Here is a 20,876-nt window from a genome sequence, read left to right on the forward strand (position 1 = left end):
TTCATCGCAAAGCAGATGAAATATTATCTTTAGATGGTATGATTTTTCACAAATTATTATTAATAGTAATATTTAAAAAAAAAATTTACAAAAAAGTATTACCATAAAATAAAATAAAATAAAAATAAATGTATTTACTTAAGTAATTTTATTTTTCTTGTCAATCATAATTCATGTTTATTAAGCTATTTATCTCCAGCGTCACACTCTAGTTGCAGAACCATAAGTAAAGAGTTGAAAAACCCTACACTTGACAAAATTTCGTTTCCAAAATCAGGATTTTTTAGAAGTAAGTATCTGTTAACTCTTACCTCACGTCTCTCTTTACCTCGCTTGTCTTATTCAAAAAATAAATAAAAGGGAAAAGTAACTGAAAATTTGTACGTCTTTTCTTTCCTTATTTATTTATATACTTTCTCTACTTTTTTTTCTTAATCTATCTTCAAAAAGGTGAAAAATATTGTACTGTATTGTCTTTCTCTAAAGTCAAAACCACATATCAAACACTCAAAAGGTACTTTTAATTTTTAGTTTTGGTAGTGAATCATCACTAACATGCTAATGTGGAGCCATTTATGATCGTGTTATTTCAGTTATTCACTATTCTATTACTGTTTTGAATTTTGATTAGGTTTCTCATGGTTCATCAAAATTCATTCATTGACCTAGCTCTAAATTTTGATCATTAATTCATGGAATTAAGAACCATGATGTGTTGAGGTGTGATTTTAATTTGTTATCTCGAACTAATATTCAGCATATTGCTACTCTGATTACAGGTTTTTATGGGTGTGGAGGGGAATTTAGCAGAGGTAGATAACAAAGAGGATAGTGCTTGCCATAGATGGACCTTGTGCAAACATACTTTTTATGATTTAGGAAGTGTCTCTCCTGTGGTGTTTATGTTCATGCTGAAAGAATGTTATTATTATGGTATGATTTTCTGTTTTTCTCCATTTGTAATGCTAATAATTGATGTCCGTAGTAGTAACTTGTAAGATAAGATTTTGCTTACTAGTTGTTTGTTGAAATGACTCAACTAAATAATTTTGAAAGTTTACTATATACATCATGTTTCTTGCTTTTCTTTTTTTTATGTTGTATAGGCAATTGTAAGGCGACAGTGAAGTTCCGAGCACTTCAAGAACAATTATGTCTTGTGCTCCGTAATGATCCGAAACCTGGACCAGCGACTTTTATTGTTCAGTGTCTGTATGTGTCTCCCATGTTTGACAATCAAAGTCAAGGGTTTACTCATTTGGTTATATCTGCTTTTCGCCGTTTCATGAAAAAATCAACATCAATCACTACAGATGAAGACCCGTTGGATGTCAAAAACTCGGCTGCTTATCTACTCGTTAATATTATTAGGGGCCAGATTAAGCATGATGAAATGATAGTAATGAAAATACTGGAGACTTTTGATGTGAAATTAACGAATGTTGAGAATGCCCTGTGCCAAAATAAAGAAAGAGATGATTTAAGTTGTGGTGTGGCAAAAGAGTTGATTGAGCAGTATACTTTTGAATTGGTGAAATCACAGTTGTACACCATAGCTGTCACATTGATGGAGCATTTCTCTATTTCCAATTATGGCCAATCTTTTTTCCTTGAGATGATAAGGAGTAATCAATTTAAAGCAGCAGAGAAGTGGGCAACGTTTATGGGGAAGCCTATGCTGTCCATACTTGTTGAGGAGTTCGTTAAGAGAAACATGCTAAAAGATGCGTACGCGCTTATAAAGAAAAATAATCTAAAGCAGGATTTTCCAGAGGTATACAAGAGGTGTAAAGAGAGGTGATTGATTGATCTGTACTTTTAAAATGGGGAATATTGTCTCTCATTTTTCCTAGTGCTTTTTGATTTTGTACATAGCATCTTAAATCTGACTCCACCTTGCCTTTTCTTTTTTTTAAGTCTTATTTACAAGATTACGGGATTGATTTTGCAGCTCACTAAAGAGCTTAGCAGAAAAGGGATGTTGGGACGTTGCTGAGGCTAGAGTAAACAATGATAGACAGCTTATGGAATATTTGGTTAGTATTTAATTTATTTACTTAATATTATTTTTTGCGCAATGACTGCCTTATAATGGCATAATGTGCATCATGTGTTGTACAGGTGCATCCCTTGGAGACTATATGAAATAGAAAAGCTTTATTTTTTGAACTATGTCCTTTAGAGTCTGTACTGAATAGTACTACCATTTTATTAATGCTCATGTAATCTGGCATTTTGATTTCTTTATTGTGTATTTAAATGACACTTTGACAACTTATTTCTTATCCCCCTCTAACTTATCCAAATTTGAATCTGTGTTAAATTTTTAGCTTTTATCTCTCTAGTTATTCTATATCAAAACAAGAACAAACATTTCATCCTCATGTGTTACTATTTTCTTCATATTTAGTGGGTAATATGGGCTGTGTCAGACTCCGGTGCATCCTACGAGGCGGGGTTATTTCTTATCAACCTCTAACTTTAAATATATGTGCTTGTTATAATTTAAATTGCTTAGGGTGGATATACAAAAAAAAGCTCAATGAAATATTAGGTTGACCAATACTACAATCCCAAACAATCGGAAACATGGAAGATGATACTACTTTGAAACCGTGCTGAAGTTATGGGTTTTTGATCAAGAGAGAAGAGAAAGAATACAAGCAAAATATAGTAATGATTGGCGTGTTTATAATACAAAAGATTAAGAACTAACCTATATTTATAGGGATACAAGATTTCCAATTCTAATTTAACTGTGAAACAAATCATAATAATTATTAATCACCAAGTAATATAAAAACTAGAGTTGAGAGACACTCTTATATAAGAAACCAGTCTTCTGAGATAATATTCTAAATTATTATAAGGTATTTTATATATTCTAACAATAACAATAAAAAAAATTAGGAGATTACATTTGAGAAAAATATTATCAATGAACAAAAGTTGTGTATTAGCTATAGTAGGACCAAATATAAGTTGAAGTACTTTTTTTTGTTGATTTTCCAGAGCAGTAATTATCAATTTTTTCTTGTCAGATTCTTAGCCCTACTAGCAACGATGAAATTTAAAATATGTATGCTATTATCTAATAGTTTTATATGTTCAAGGTTTATTTGGCAATGGAAGCTGGTTACATGGAAAAAGTTGATGAGCTGTGTGAACGGTACTCCCTAGACAGATTTTTGGATATTAAAGGTAATGCAGTTTCTTATGACTAACAAAAATTCATAAAGAAAGGAAATATTGTAGTATAATGAACACATATTGTCTCGTTAAAATTGTTGGTTGCTTATTCGTCTTTTGCCTCAAAAGTTGTGTTTCTTTTCAGTCATTTTCCTTTCTTATTCTTGAATTGTGAAGGATTTACTCCTGTTTGTTAGTGCACTTTTAGCAGCTTACATGCATTGGTGTTGTTAGTTGTTACCATTTGGTTTTTGTGCTTAATTGTTATGGAGTGTCTGTTTTCTGTAACTTCATTCTCAGATGATGAACACAGTACTGCTTTTGTCCTGCAGAGCTTGAAACCAGTATCCCACAAGGACGCTATTTACAGCGTGAGGAGTTGATGATTGAAGACATTATTTGGGTCGATGAAGTTGAAAGTTTGCTTGATGCAACATGTCAGATTGAGGATGCTAAAGTCATAGGTCTTGATTGTGAGTGGAAGCCTAATTATGTAAAAGGCAGCAAGCCAAACAAGGTAAATTAAAACGATCTTTGCAATGGATTAATGCTTCCCCATCTAAGAAGCCCCAATACATTATTCAATATGAGTGCAATGGGAATACAAATACGGGGATACCGAAAATTTAAAACAAAGTAAAATTATGACACTGTTTAGATATGTTTGCACACACTCACCCACACACTTAAAATCTTGCATCTACGCATGCATAACACATTAATACTCACATGCGTGCGTTAATGTATCTAGGAATAAACTTAAATGCACAATTATCTTGATAGCAAAACTTATCAAGATTCCACAGTCTAGATATGTTAACAAGAGCTTTGTTCTTGATCCATTTTACTTCATCACTACCAAGGAGAACAAACGAAGTTGTGTCAACATGGGAGAGAGGTGATAGTCTTATCCGCAGCTTGGAATCCATATCTAAGGGCATATCTGAGAAGTATTGGGTTGGACAAACTAAATGAAAAGAATAATAGAATACTTCCTGGGTATCAAAAACATATTCGTGCCATGTATTTTTTCTATGCTTACTTAAATTGCATGGATTTATGTCTGGGTTTTAGCCTTTCGAGCTATGATATGTTTCTAATGAAAAACTGAACTCTTGATTCTCCTGTTATATCCCCTTTCTCCTCAAATTTCCATGTTCCAGGTTTCTATCATGCAAATTGCTTCTGAAAAGAAGGCCTTCATACTTGATTTGATAAAGTTACACAAAGAGGTGCCTGAATGTTTAGACAACTGTCTAACCCGCATTTTGCTGTCACCTGGAATTCTAAAACTTGGTACGGAAATTTTAAATTCATTAGTGTCATGTTTATACCAGCAAATTTTATTTTTTGTGAACGGTGCATCAACTTAACTTTTGAGGGATGACTATATTTACCTAAATAAGAATGCTGTTATTGATGGGATTCAATAACATGTATCTTACACATTATTGATGGGAACATCAACTTAACTTGGCGTTTCTTTGTAACTTTTTAGGTCTGAATTAACAAACACTCGTACGCCACGGGTGAAACAAGTGTCCCCAAATTTTTTTTATCGTTGCTTCGATACACCTTAGAAACTCCTTGGACCACATCTCAGACACTTCTAGGGGGTTAAAGATTTGTCGAAGCAGTGATTATCAATGAAACTGTTCCAGACATTAAATTGATTAAATCATTTTTTTTTTGGTATAATTGATGGATGAATGGAGATGAAAAACTATTGTATTTTATTTAAGAAAATTTTCGTAACAAAACAAATTGCTCATTTTAAATGCACATATATTTTTTATTTTCAGTTGAGATCACTTAGAGAAAATGTTCATATTTTATTTAATTATAATATGAATAAATAAATATGTATAGATGTCGGTGCACTATATTTTTAAGTTAGCAGTGTCAACGTGTTTGCGTCCGTGTCAGAGATAGTGCTGCATAGCTTGGTATGCATCCGAAAATAGTGTCAACGTGTTTGTGTCTGTGTCAAAGATAGTGCTGCATAGCTTGGTATGCATTGGAAAATATCAAACACATAGTATCCCTCAAGTATATGTATGGAGTGTCAGAGTTAGTGCTGCATAGCTTGGTATGCATCGGAAAATATCAAACACATATCCCTTAAGCATATGTATTGATCTGAGTAGACCAAGATTTGATCCCATAAACAAAATCCTTGGATTTATTTTCAGGGTATTGGTAACCATTTTCAAGATTTGATCCCTTAAACATATAGTCCTGAGTTAATCCCTTAAACATATAATCCCGAGTCTCTCTCATATACCGTGGAAGGATACTCTAGGTCACAAAAAACATTAGTAACCATTGCTTCTCCATGACATCTATTTCAGGGTATAATTTCCAATGTGATATAAAACAACTTGCTCACTCATATGAAGAGCTGAAATGTTTCAAGAACTATAAAAGGTTGCTAGACATCCAGAAAATTTTTAAAGATCCCCATGGCGGTTTGGCTGGGCTTGCACAGGTACCATTTATGAATGTCCATTTAATGTTTCATGCTATATATTTTTTTTAGATCTTATATTTGTAGTTGGGTGATGGTCAAAGCCGTTGTTTTTATGTGTGAGCATATTAATTTGAATGTATGTTGGTAAATCAGAAAGTACTGGGCGCTGGTTTAAACAAGACAAGACGAAACAGCGATTGGGAGCAGCGACCTTTAACTCCAAATCAAGTAATTGATCCCCCCACCCCTTTTTTTTCTGTTCATAATGCTCTTTGACTTCATAAAACTTCTGTCAATTCTATTTCAAAATCTGCTTCGGGGCCTTGAGATTTATTTTTTGTATAATTCTTATTTTGCTGCATCTCAATCCGTATTCACTGTTTCATTGATATATTTATGTCAGGGTGAATGAGGAGTAGATCTGCGGAGGTTTAAATTTTTCATAATATTTTTATCGTGAAAATTGAGTTTATTCTTCTAAGGTATTAAATAGTTGAGAGGGATAGATATATAAAAGTTTCACATAACAAGTCACCTGAAATTCCAAGTGAGATACTAGGTAGAGTTTTTTTTTTGTTGACATTTTATCATATCTCACTATACTGGTACGATGTTTCTAAAATACTTGCACAGACACTCACATATATGATTGATTGCTATTGTAAAGTGTAAAAAGTTAAAAGTTCACACCTAAGTTCATTTTAACTTCCTGATAGTGGATTTAGTGCTCCAAATTATGCTTATATATGATTTCTAAAGAAACTTTTCACTGTGTATAATTCAATCCGTTTGAACCAAGTCACTCAATAATCTAACATGGTTTTATATGTACAGCTGGAATATGCTGCCCTGGATGCTGTTGTACTTGTTCACATTTTCCGCCAACTTCCTGATCAAGGAGATGAGTGGAAGTCTTGCATCGTGAGTGACGATTCCACCACCTTTTTATCAGCGCAAATTTTATTTCTCTTCATTCTGTCATTTTCTCTATGCTTTTAGTAGATTTTCATTATTTTTGCCCGGGCATAACATTAAATCCTTAAATATTTACGTTTACCTTGCATTAGAATAATCTCAATTTGTATGCCTAATTACTTATACTGTTTAAACTACTGTCAGGAGTCCCACACGGAAAACACCAAGACCAAGAAGTACAAGAAACGTACCAAAAATTGAAGGAGAGCTTCTTTTTCCACCCTGATTTTCTAAGAGTGGAAAACGAAGCTTCCATATGAAAGAGGCCGTGATTGAGGCCAAGAAGTGTTGATCGTCTAACATGTAATTAATTGAATTTGTTAAAGTATTATAGAATCTTTCAAATACATAAAAAAATTGCTATGAAATGTAAATATTTCCTGTCCAGATTTCATTGAATATCATCTTTGATTTTCTTTTTTTCTCCAAATGTCTGTTTTTTTTGACAGAAAATGCCTGTTTAGAATGTGACAATTTTGACATTCTATATTTATAGTTGCTATTATGGTTAGTTGGATTGAATCCCAAAATAAACAGTACTATATAAAGTGCAGCTGAGATATGAGAATGATGAGCTTGGCTAAATTCAGACTTTACATATCCTCTCCCACTCTTATAGCAACAACGCATACCATTTTCTCTTATTCACCACTCCTTCCCCTTTTACCAAAAATAATGAGTAAAGTTGCATATATAATATTGTTCCAAATGTTACATGATTTATATACTCCAAATCCTCTCTTACCTTCTCTTTAGGAGGAGAAAGAGTAGGAGGAGAAAGAGAGGTATATAATCCAACATCAGATTTATATACACAAAAAAAGAGGTATATAAAATCAAACATCAAATCAAAGAGATGGAAGCAACCAGTCATCGGCGACCTCCAGGTTTGTTTAATCAGCATAAGCGTGAGAGAACCTTACGCAAGAAGGAAGTACACGCAGCAAGGAGCTGGGACAAGACCTCTCCGTGTTCTTATAATCATGATCCTTCTCCCCCACATGATCGGCACACAGAGGTTGTGAGCAAGGCACCTTCCAAGTTGTCGTGGTGGAATGACAGGGATTTGAGAAGAAAACGTAGGGTGGTCAAATACAAGCTTTATGCAGTTCCAGGTAAACTCAAGTCTTCTTTCCAAAAAGGATTTCATCATTTGAAGATGACATGCAAGAAGATTCTAGCTTAATGTGTGGGATGTAACGTATCTGTTTTATCTTGCACATAGTATAGATTAGGGATATCATGGATCCTTAATTCATGCGTTTTTGTGAGAGTTTGATTTTCATATATACATGTTGCTTGTTTGTAAGCTTTGTATATTTTGGTCACATGCATATCAGATTATACAAAGATTTGGTAAGAAACAAGATTTTGTTCCTGTTCAGTCTCCCACTTTTTTGTACACGGTTAAATTTTAGATCAAACATGGAGATGAATATGTGTCTTATCGAGCACCTTATTTTGTTTAAATCAAACAAACGCATAAGCTATCTTTGGTTGCCAGAAGAGATAATGAATGATAAATATGCGAGAGAATATGAAAAATCATGGTCTTGATTATTTGTGGAGAGAGATAGTTAAAATACGTAGGGAATTTCTTGAAGATTAGCTAGGTGAAATGGAGGATGCATGTAAATCAAAAAGTGAGGGTGGATTTGAGGTTGAAGAAGGAAAGGGCGTAATGAATGGCTTCTTTATGATGGAGGGACATTTGCAATATTGATAACCAATGGCATTGGACGTTATCATTGAGTAGGGAATTCTTTTTAAAGGGAAGGAGATACTGATCTAAAAATTTACATAAAATTTAGGTCTACGATTTTTCTCTCTATTTATTTTCATTTAAATTTTTTAGGATTTTAGTCATAAGTATCATTTTAAATTACGTGGTTATCATGTGGTTGTTCATTGGATGAAATGATAGCACTCAACTGACATAATTAAACTTAGATGTCATTGTTATTTATAATTATACAACATTTCGTTAATACTATTTTAATAGTATAGAAATTAATGTTGAAAAAAAAGTAAGGGTGAGTTAAAAAAATTGAGATAAATGAGAGAACAAATACATCTATCACCTTAAGATTTTGAGTGATTATGTGGTGTGTCTCTTATAAGATATGTTGTTCATAAAGAATTTTTTTTAAGAAATATAAAAATGCTCTCTCATATTGATCCCCCAAATTGATGTCTCAATTGTGGTATCATAAGTCTTTGATGTGTCTCTCACAATGTGCATTGTTTACAAAGAAAGCCCCCAACAAAGAATATTCCCTCGTGTTGACCCTCCAAATACTTAATGACCTAACAATATGGACTCATAAAATGTTTGACACTATTAAACCGTGGTTAAATAAGACCTCTATTTATTTTATCATACTTAAACTGCGACTAATCTACACAAAACAAAGAATTGATACCCAACAACACAAAAGAACAATTTATATTATTTAAATAAATATTCTAAATTAAAACTCATATTAACTTCAAATCGTCTTTGAGGAAGTGCAAGACGGATTACTACTCTTGATTTAAAATTTATCACAATTAAACATTGACTAAATAGGGTCTCATAAAATGTTTGTCACGGTTAAACCGTGGTTAAATAAGACCTCTATTTGTTTTATCATACTTAAACTGCAACAAATTTACACAGAGCCTCCAAAAATATGTGATGACTCAGACTGACTCAATCCAAACGCATATTGACCCAAACTTTGCTAATCATTAAGCGATTTTCTAATCGAAACCTCAGTCAAAACCTAAACCCATAAATCAAAACACATATTGACCCAAGCTTCAGTTCTTCACCTTATTTTCATCTTCTTGAAAATATTAACAACACATCCCCGTGTTCTTCATCTTCAACTATGAGTAACTCGTAGTATGCTACGAGATATGTCATTTTTATCTTTTACGAAACCATTTTCTTAATTTCCTTCTTTAGAGACACAATGTTGTGCAGTTTTCTGAAATGACATGAAATGTTAGCTAATTTAAAATGATCATGTTTTACATCTGTGGGACCCTATTATTTTATTTGCTTATGTTTTACACGGGTGGTTCCATGTTCCTAAAATAGTTGATTAATATGCTTTCTCTTTGGTTTGTACATGCCAATAGAGAAGTAACTTGTTAAACTTAGAATGAACCATAAAGATTAACTTGTTAGACGATATGCCTAGATCCTATTCAAAACTTTGATTTAGAAAATTTTATGGCGCGAAAGCAAATTTAAAATTTTTTCGGATCCAAAATCGTCTAATAGAACCTTCTATTGAAAAAATTGAATATGCGTATGGGTACCAATGGTATGATAATAATTCACAAGTTGATTTATCAATACTTCAAGCACTAAATTGAATACTCTACTATAGTAACTATCTATCTCAAATATCAAGAATACACTAAAGACTAGTTGAGACAATCAATCAAACATTTTGTGTGCAATCAACAAAGTTTGGATATTAGTGTTATTAAAAGCCAATCACTACAAAATGGTAAGTTATTACTACAACAACACAATTTAACAAAGAATTCAAAAGTTATTATCCAAACAATGTTGATCAAGAGATCAAAGTAATTAACGATTTGTGAACCAAAAAATAAACGAGGTAGAGAGAGAGTATGCAAGGATTTATTTAGGCAGTTTTCCAATCAATCTCGCTATGGGTACGTCTGCCTTCAATTCGAATTCGAATTGAGATATTAATATAATAAGTCTTACTTTTCAAATATATCAATACAAGAGATGAGAAATCAAATCCCACAAACCCTATATTTGTTCTTGACTTTAGCACCTTCAAAAACCTTGATCAAAACTTGATCAAGTCACCAACAATGTCACTTCAATTTACCTGTTGTTGCTACTTCCTTGCATGACCTCCTTGTCTCAAGGCTTTCACCCGGATGAATTAATCTCAAGCACACACTTGTTGAACCCAATATTTGTCAATGTGATCCACCATTTCACGCCACACCCTTGCCAACACACCTAGTCTCAAGGCTTTCACTCGATCGGATCCGAATTGTACAATCTAACAAAAAGTTTCAAACCCTAAAGTTCTTGAAGGAATACCCTAAGCTGATTTTCTTATTTGAATCCCTCAAAGATCGCAACTCAATATTCTCGGTACAATAAACCTAATTGGATATTATCAATCCTAATCTAGATGGCACCCAATCAAAAAATGATTATGTGTAGTTTGATTATGTGTATGCATAGATTGAATTGAAGATGATGAGATGCTTTGAAATCTTGGATTCATGTAGGTTTTACTCACTATAGAAACCTTACTAGAGAATGATGCATGTATGAAGTATTTATATGCATGGGTGATTTAGGGCAAAAGAAAATGCAAAGGAGGATAGAAAAATATGAAATTTTGAATAAAAATATCGTATCGGTCGACCTATGCAGGTTATGTGTCAACCTGTTCGATGCATAGGTAGATTTGTCCAAGATCATGTGTCGATCTATAACAATTATGTGCTCCCTATGTGTCGATCTGAAGACTCGACACATGAAACAGAGGTCACATGCTTTAATACAGCAACATACGTGTCAACATATAGATTTCATGTGTCGACCTATAAACAAGAAATTTTTTCCATAGGTTGACCTGTAGTTCTACGTGTCGACCTATAGTTTTATGTGTCGACCTGTACTGCTATTTTTCATAAAAATTGATTTTTCATGCATGTTTGATGCATGAAACCTTTCCCACATTGTTTCCAAATACTTTTTATAAGTTAGGAATGAGCCTAAGAGGGGGGGGGGGGGGGGGTGAATTAGGACTTTAGAAAATTTATTCGGATTTGGTGAATAAAGATTAATTTCTTTTCTGGATTGGTATGATATTGAAAGCGGTAAAGAGCGGAAAGTAAGGAACACCAGGAATTATACTGGTTCTCCTCACACTTGAGAGTACTCCAGTCCCCTTACAATGTGTAAGAGATTTTATTATTATTAGATATCCTAAAGCAAGCCTCTAACTAAGTAATTAAGAACAATCCTCTTGAAAACTTAACACACAAGAAAAGAAAACAATCATTCCTTTTCTTGACACTTATATCCAACAATCCTGGATAATAAGCAATACACCTAAAACCAAACAATCCTTGGTACTTAGGTTTTACAAAGTAATTGAATGAATATGAATATTTGTATTGGATAAGACTTTAATCAACTGATTAGAATCTTCTTCTCTTTCAATATGAAAGTTCAAAACAAAATAATCTCTAAGTGCTCAAGAGTACTTTTGAAGAAAATGATATGAAAATTCTTTTTCAAAAGTATCTTAATATGAAAATAGATGAAAATGAATGTATAGAGATTTTGCAAATTATTTTGAAAGAGGTTAATTTTGTAATGAAAATACAAGGATTATTTATAGTATGAATGCATCCCTTCAATCATAACATGACAATGGTTAGAATAGAAATCAAAGATTTGTTGATGAAAAGATGTAACCTTTTTCCATGAAGAGCCATGATGAATTGGTGCAAAGAATGGTGAAATAACATTTCAAATTTTTCAAAAATTTTACAGCATCAATCGATTGACCCTCATAACCAATTGATTGACATAAGCAAAATATTGAAAAAATATACTAAGATCAATCGATTGACATACAACATCAATCGATTGGTCCAGCTTTAAAAACGAAAAATTCTAAAACATAAAGTTTGATCAATCGATTGTAATATGGCATCAATCGATTGACACAACCAAAACTTTGAAAAAATTTCTAAGTTAAAAAAAATTTTGAATATGCAATTTTTAAACATCATTTTAAAATAAATAATCATGATAGAAAAAGTTTATAATGATCATATTAATGTATGATAAAACTTTTGAGCACTAGGAGTATATTGTCAAGAGTTCCATATACCTTTACTAGATCCATGAAAAACTTGAGCAATGTTGAAATGATCTTCTTTTTCCATTCTTTTGATATGGAGAGCTTGATATGTTGTCTTCATCAAAGTCTTGTAGGAAGATTGTCTTCACATTCTCCCCCTTTTTGATGATGACAACCAATTTGAAGCTTGAACTCATACTCCCCTTATCTCTTAGAAATAATCACATGTAAAACTCCCCCTGCATTAAGCAACACAAGCAGAACACATATGCATACATCTTCTCCCCCTTTGTCATAATCAAAAAGAAGGGAAAAGAAAACACAATAAAATCTAAGAGAAAACTAAACATTAAACCACACAAAAAGATGTCTAAATATTACAACACAAAGAACTAAATAAGTCATGCAGAACATAAAACAAGGATGATAAAAAAATAGAATTAAAACATAACAACGTCATAAAACACCACTAGATATCCAATCACTGATTGTTGTTCCCATCATTAGACCCACCACCTTGATAGCCACCACTTTGATAACCACCACCTTGATAACTATCTTGAGACAACTCCCAACGATCCATTCTCGACGATAAATGACCAATCTCGACCATAACATCCATGAGAAATCCTTATAGATAGTACATTATCATTTGGTTGGAAGGTTGATCTAGTTGAGCTTCTGAAGGCGGGTTAAACTCATTATCATTGTGGGCTTCTGGTTGAGGTTCTTCATCTTCATTGTCCAGGTATTTTATCTCATGAGTCCGATGATTAAAAATGACTCCCATCTTCCTATTTACCTGCTTGATACTAATCATGAAAGAAGGTTTTTCCATTGAGAAGCACAACTCATTTTCCAGGTTAATGTTGAAATGACGGAAAATATTGGTCAAGAAATGAGCATATGGTAGACCCTCGGCATATTCGTCATGGGACATCATATGTAACAGGATGGTATATTCCCAATCAACACGGAAATGAGTTTTGATGGCATATAGGAGCATCATTTCCGGATCTGTTATAGTGCAGTGATTGGAAAATCTAGGCACAATAACATATACCAGAAAATAGTGCAACATTATACATCAATAGAAAACTTTGCTGGGGACCAGTAGACACGCTTCGGGTTATCTCCTCCAAAACTCTTCTTCCTCTTGTTGTAAAACTGATGTTCAGACAACCGACTCAAACTATAGTAAAAAACATGTTTGCTATAGTCTTCCCATAGAGCCTTTGTCCCAACAAATTTGTGACCCCCAGTAGGAATTTCAAAAATAGCACTTATATCAGAAGCAGTTAAGGAGATTGGAACTCCTTTCACCACAAATGTTAATTTCCCTTTCTTCTTCACCATGTTGGAGTAGAACACCTTAACCAATTCAGGGTAAAAATTTGTATTGTAACCAATGAGGTCACTCAAACCCAATTACTCAAAAACAGTAGGAAAGTTAAACACATCATCAGGAAAAGAAACAAAAGTACTATACTTAGGCTTCATGATTTTCTTTTGGAAGAAATAGGTCTCATACCTTTCCTGTTGACTCTTTGTAGTGAAAAGTCTTGATAAACCTAAGGGGGAACTAGAACTAGAAGCTTTGCCCTTGCCTTTGCCTTTGGATGAAAGTTGAGAAGCCATAAAGGATGCTTGGAGAAAAGCAAATATTTGAAGGAGAAAGCAAAACTCTTGAGGAAATATGATAAGTCGTGTAGAATGCTGAATTTGCTTGAGGAGAGATGTGGTTTTATTATGGTGGAGTGTAGTAATGAGAAGAATCAAGTGGTTGGACCAAGAAAATAAAAAGCAATGAAAGGAAATAAAGTGACATAAATAGCTCTTAATAAATCTTGGTAAATGGTGTAACACCCTTCTAAAATACCCCAATAATTTAATTAAATATCAAAATACAACATCAGAGTAATTATGCAGTTAAGGGTGTCACATAATCAAACACAGTATTAGCACACTCTACTAATACCTATACTACTCAAAACAACGGGAAATGATCCCTACTACGTCATACATCAGCTAAGTTACATCACTCAACCTAAACAACCAAAAACTGCACAACAACAGTTCAGAAAAACTACAAGTCTGCCCATTCCTGACCAAGTCCATACGCGTATTGCCCACGCCCATACGCGTATGCTACGCGTACTACATCCTCATACGCGTACCAACAGAGACAATTTCACGTTCAAAACATCATCTTTTTCACTCATACGCGTATGGTATACCCCATACGCGTACCACTCATGGGATACGCGCATCACACGCGTATGGCGCGTACCAGCGCCAAAACTCCCTTTTCTAAGCCATCCCATACGCGTATTGCCTAGTGCCATACGCGTATGACCAGAATCCAGTTTTCCAGATCTGCTATGGGTTTTCTCTGCTACGAGATCTCTACAATCCCAACCTCCTACAGTTCAATTTTCATACATGTTCGTTCGTTTTATCAATTACAGGTCGTACACATTCGGCTTCCCAAATCGCTAACCTTACTACCTCTAATTCCTACGAATTTTCGTCAATTATCATCCAAATTCGTTCATCAAATATTTCACAATTTCAGCATGCATCATTCAAATCAGAGTCAAATTCCATGGTTTCTCACTACCCATCACATATTATCCCATAATACCCATTAATCGGTGATAAACCCCCCTTACCTGAGTCAATCCGGCAATTCCGTTAGCTTCAAGCTTTTCCCCTTCTCTTGCTCTGCCTCTTTGCCCTTTTCCACTTTCAGCCGCTTCTCTGTTTTCCTTTTCACGTGAAAACCTTTTTCCAAAAATTGGGACTTTTTATTATTCCCACTTATATACTCCAATAATAAAATCCAATAATATTATTCCAATAATAATAATAATCCAATAATATTCAAATTATTTAATTAAATTAATAAATATAATATTAACTTAAATTAAATAATTATCTTAATTTTATCGGGGTGTTACAACTCTCCCCCACTAAAAGAGTTTTCGTCCTCGAAAACATACCTCAAGTGAATAACTCAGGATAAGACTCCTTCATCTGACTCTCAAGTTCCCAAGTCACATTGCCACCTGCTGGTCCTCCCCAAGCTACCTTCACCAAGGCAATTTCTTTACCCCGCAACTGCTTCAACTCTCGATCCTCGATCCTCATAGGTGATGTTTCAACAGTCAGGTTATCTCTCACCTGTACATCATCTATTTGGACTACATGCGACGGATCATGAATGTACCTCCTCAACTGAGACACATGAAAAACCTCATGCAAATTCGCAAGCGACGGCGGTAAAGCGATACGATAGGCTACTTCCCCTATCCTCTCCAAAATCTGATAAGGACCAATAAATCGAGGTGTCAACTTCTTGGACTTCAAAGCTCGACCAACACCAGTTATCGGAGTAACACGAAGAAACACATGATCTCCCTCTTGGAACTCAAGTGACTTCCTCCTCTTGTCGTGATAACTCTTCTGACGACTCTGAGCAATCCTCATCTTCTCCTAAATCATCTTAATCTTTTCCGTAGTCTGTTGAACAATCTCTGGTCCAACCACAACACTCTCACCGGACTCATACCAACATAAAGGTGTCCGACATCTCCTACCATACAAAGCTTCAAACGGTGCCATACCAATGCTCGAATGAAAACTATTGTTGTAGGTAAACTCAATCAAAGGTAAGTAACTATCCCAAGCACCCCCCTTTTCCAAAACACAAGCCCTCAAAAGATCCTCTAGTGACTGAATCGTCCTCTCAGTCTGACCATCAGTCTGCGGATGATATGCTGAACTCAATCTCAGCTTAGTTCCCAAAGCCTTCTGCAAACCTTCCCAAAATTTCGATGTAAATCTAGGATCTCTGTCCGAAACAATACTCGACGGAATACCATGCAAACTTACAATCTTCTCAATATACAACTCAGCCAATCTCTCTAACGGATAATCCATTCTGATCGGAATGAAATGAGTCGATTTTGTCAATCTGTCTACAATTACCCAAATAGCTTCAAAATTCTTATTTGTCCTCGGTAAACCAGAAACAAAATCCATACTGATACTATCCCACTTCCACTCTGGAATAGCCAACGGTTGCATTAGCCCAGACGGCTTCTGATGCTCAATCTTCGACTTCTGACAAGTCAAACAGGAATAAACAAAACTCGCAATTTCTCTTTTCATTCCCGGCCACCAAAATAACTTTTTCAAATCATGATACATCTTCGTAGCTCCAGGATGAATACTCAAGCCACTACGATGTCCTTCCTCAAGAATACTCTTCTTAAGTTCGGTAACGTCCGGAATACACACCCGATTACCAAATTTCAAAACACCATTCTCATCAACTCTGAATTCACCACCTTGACCTTGATTCACTAGAGTCAACTTATCAACCAAAAGTACATCGGATTTCTGACCCTCTCTAATCTCATCCAGAATACCACTCGTTAACTTCAACATTCCCAATTTAACACTCTCGTGGGTACTCTCACACACCAAACTCAAGTCTCTAAACTGCTCAATTAAATCCAATTCCTTAACCATTAACATAGACATATGCAATGATTTCCGACTCAATGCATCAGCCACTACGTTTGCTTTACCCGGATGGTAATTCAAACCAAAGTCATAATCCTTCAGAAACTCTAACCATCTTCTCTGTCTCATATTCAGCTCTTTCTGATCAAACAAATACTTTAAACTCTTATGGTCACTGAAAACCTCAAATCTTGACCCGTACAAGTAATGCCTCCATAACTTCAGAACGAACACCACAGCTGCCAACTCTAAGTCGTGTGTCGGATAGTTCCTCTCATGAACCCTCAATTGTCTCGAAGCATAAGCTATAACCTGCTTGTTCTGCATCAACACACCACCCAAACCCAACAATGAAGCATCACAGTAAACCTCAAATAGTTCTGACGGACTCGGTAATATCAGAATAGGAGCAGTAGTTAACCTTCTCTTTAACTCTTGGAAACCCTCTTCACATTTTGAGTCCCAAACAAACGCTTGTCCTTTTCTAGTCAACATCGTCAATGGTAACGCCAACTTAGAAAATCCTTCAATGAACTTCCTATAATAACCTGCAAGTCCAAGAAAACTTCTTATCTCAGAAACTGACTTCGGAGCTTCCCACTTAGATACCGCTTCTATCTTAGAAGGATCAACAGCAACACCACCTCTTGAAATCACATGACCAAGAAAACTGACTTCTTCTAACCAAAATTCACACTTTGACAGTTTAGCAAATAACTTCTTTTCTCGGAGAACTTCTAAAACCACTCTCAAATGCTCAGCATGCTCTTCTTCAGATTTCGAATACACCAAAATGTCATCAATAAACACCACAACAAACTGATCTAGATACGGATGGAAAATCCTATTCATATACTCCATAAATACTCCAGGCGCATTAGTCACACCAAAAGGCATTACAGAATACTCATAATGTCCATACCTTGTTCTGAAAGCAGTCTTCTGAATATCCTCAGCTTTCACACGTATCTGATGATACCCAGATCTCAAATCTATCTTGCTGAACACACTCGCACCAACCAACTGATCCATCAAATCATCAATCCTCGGCAAAGGATACCGATTCTTGATCGTCACTTTATTCAGTTGCCTGTAGTCTACACACAACCTCATAGTACCTTCTTTCTTCTTAACCAATAACACTGGTGCACCCCACGGTGACACACTCGGACGAATAAATTTCTTATCCAATAGATCTTCCAACTGACTCCTCAATTCAGTTAACTCAACAGCAGACATACGGTACGGAGCCATCGATATCGGCCTAGTACCAGGTACCAAATCAATCGAGAACTCAACTTCACGCTCTGGCGGTAATTCATTCACTTCTTTCGGAAACACATCAGGAAAATCACACACCACGGCTAGATCGCAAATCGCCAGTTTATCTTTAGCTTCCAAGGTCGCTAACAGCATAAACAACTCTGCCCCATCTGCTACTGCTTCATTCACCTGCCTTGCTGATAGAAACAAACTCTTTCCTTCCTCAATCTCAGGAAAGATCACAGTCTTATCAAAACAGTTGATATAAACTCGGTTAAACACCAACCAGTTCATACCCAGGATAACATCAATCTGCACTAGTGGAAGACACACAAGGTCCATCCCACAGTCTCTACCAAAAATACTCAAAGGACAATTCAAACAAACCGAAGTAGTAGTCACTGAACCCTTCGCAGGAGTATCAATCACCATACTACCACGCATCTCAGATATCTCTAACTTAAGTTTCACAACACAATCCAAAGATATAAAGGAATGAGTAGCACCTGTGTCAATAATAGCTACAAGAGGAAAGCCATTAATATAACACGTACCTCGGATCAAACGATCATCTGCAGAAGTCTCAGAACCCGATAAAGCAAAGACCTTGCCTCCCGACTGATTCTCCTTCTTCGGCTTAGGACACTGTGGGCTAATATGACCCAACTCTCCACAGTTGAAACAAGTCACAGTCTTCAACCGGCAGTCTGCAGCCAAGTGACCACCTTTTCCACACTTGAAACACTTCTTCTCATTACTGGTACATTCATGGATACGATGTCCAGCCTGACCACATCTGAAACACTTAGCAGGAGCACTAGAGTCTCCCCCACTAGGCCTCTTCATCCCACTCTGCCTCTGAAAACCTTTGCCAGCTGCATACGGTTTTCCACTATCATTCTGATTCTTGCCCTTCCTATCAACCCTCTGCTGATAGCTCTCTGCTCTAGCCTTGGTGTCCTGTTCAAAAATCCTGCAACAGTCAACCAAGTCAGAAAACACTCTGATCCGCTGATACCCAATGGCCTGCTTGATTTCGGGACGTAACCCGTTCTCAAACTTCACACACTTAGAAAATTCCCCAGCAGCCTCAGCATAGGGAGTGTAATACTTCGACAGCTCTGTGAACTTAGCAGCATACTCAGTCACAGACCGGTTACCCTGTTTCAATTCCAAGAACTCTATCTCTTTCTTTCCTCTAACATCCTCTGGAAAATACTTCCTCAGAAATCTCTCTCGGAACACTGCCCAAGTAATCTCGGCATTCCCAGCAGCTTCCAACTCAGTGCGGGTAGCAACCCACCAATCATCTGCTTCTTCTGACAGCATATGCGTACCGAACCTGACCTTCTGGTTATCGGCACACTCAGTCACTCGGAAGATCCTCTCGATCTCCTTCAACCACTTCTGAGCACCATCTGGATCGTATGCTCCCTTGAACATTGGAGGATTGTTCTTCTGGAACTCACTCAGTTGACGAGCAGCTCCCATTCCCACAACATTCGGATTCCCTCCAAGTACTCCAGCTAGCATACCCAGAGCCTCAGCAATCGCAGCATCATCTCTACCTCTTCCAGCCATCTCTATTCTGAAAACCCAACAAGCTAAAACAATAAGTACTGATAGGGTTACACAACACCTATCCCGTACAGGGGAAACAGAATAATTACGACTCGACTCGACCGACTATGCTCTGATACCACTAATGTAACACCCTTCTAAAATACCCCAATAATTTAATTAAATATCAAAATACAACATCAGAGTAATTATGCAGTTAAGGGTGTCACATAATCAAACACAGTATTAGCACACTCTACTAATACCTATACTACTCAAAACAACGGGAAATGATCCCTACTACGTCATACATCAGCTAAGTTACATCACTCAACCTAAACAACCAAAAACTGCACAACAACAGTTCAGAAAAACCACAAGTCTGCCCATTCCTGACCAAGTCCATACGCGTATTTCCCACGCCCATACGCGTATGCTACGCGTACTACATCCTCATACGCGTACCAACAGAGACAATTTCACGTTCAAAACATCATCTTTTTCACTCATACGCGTATGGTATACCCCATACGCGTACCACTCATGGGATACGCGCATCACACGCGTATGGCGCGTACCAGCGCCAAAACTCCCTTTTCTAAGCCATCCCATACGCGTATTGCCTAGTGCCATACGCGTATGACCAGAATCCAGTTTTCCAGATCTGCTATGGGTTTTCTCTGCTACGAGATCTCTACAATCCCAACCTCCTACAGTTCAATTTTCATACATGTTCGTTCGTTTTATCAATTACAGGTCGTACACATTCGGCTTCCCAAATCGCTAACCTTACTACCTCTAATTCCTACGAATTTTCGTCAATTATCATCCAAATTCGTTCATCAAATATTTCACAATTTCAGCATGCATCATTCAAATCAGAGTCAAATTTCATGGTTTCTCACTACCCATCACATATTATCCCATAATACCCATTAATCGGTGATAAACCCCCCTTACCTGAGTCAATCCGGCAATTCCGTTAGCTTCAAGCTTTTCCCCTTCTCTTGCTCTGCCTCTTT

At 35.9% G+C, this 20,876-nt stretch overlaps 1 protein-coding gene across 3 annotated transcripts; it reads left to right on the plus strand.

Annotated features, from left to right (window-relative positions):
• Nucleotides 1-188: 188 nt before the first annotated feature.
• LOC127096859 (uncharacterized) lies at nucleotides 189-7,064 on the plus strand. Of its 3 annotated transcripts, none has more exons than XM_051035396.1 (11): nucleotides 189-289; nucleotides 780-933; nucleotides 1,107-1,797; nucleotides 1,952-2,036; nucleotides 3,114-3,201; nucleotides 3,522-3,706; nucleotides 4,353-4,485; nucleotides 5,541-5,677; nucleotides 5,813-5,887; nucleotides 6,494-6,580; nucleotides 6,779-7,064. In XM_051035396.1, exons 2-11 carry the CDS (start codon nucleotides 786-788, stop codon nucleotides 6,833-6,835), a joined length of 1,686 nt encoding a protein of 561 aa, XP_050891353.1. In that variant the 5' UTR covers nucleotides 189-289; nucleotides 780-785; the 3' UTR covers nucleotides 6,836-7,064. The 3 variants fall into 3 exon arrangements, with proteins under 3 accessions (XP_050891353.1, XP_050891351.1, XP_050891352.1); XM_051035394.1 differs by lacking the exon at nucleotides 189-289 and adding an exon at nucleotides 381-514; XM_051035395.1 differs by lacking the exon at nucleotides 189-289 and adding an exon at nucleotides 517-592.
• The last annotated feature ends 13,812 nt before the right edge of the window (nucleotides 7,065-20,876 follow it).

Source organism: Lathyrus oleraceus, chromosome 6 (genome assembly GCF_024323335.1).
Source record: "Lathyrus oleraceus cultivar Zhongwan6 chromosome 6, CAAS_Psat_ZW6_1.0, whole genome shotgun sequence".
Classification (NCBI taxonomy): domain Eukaryota; kingdom Viridiplantae; phylum Streptophyta; class Magnoliopsida; order Fabales; family Fabaceae; genus Lathyrus; species Lathyrus oleraceus.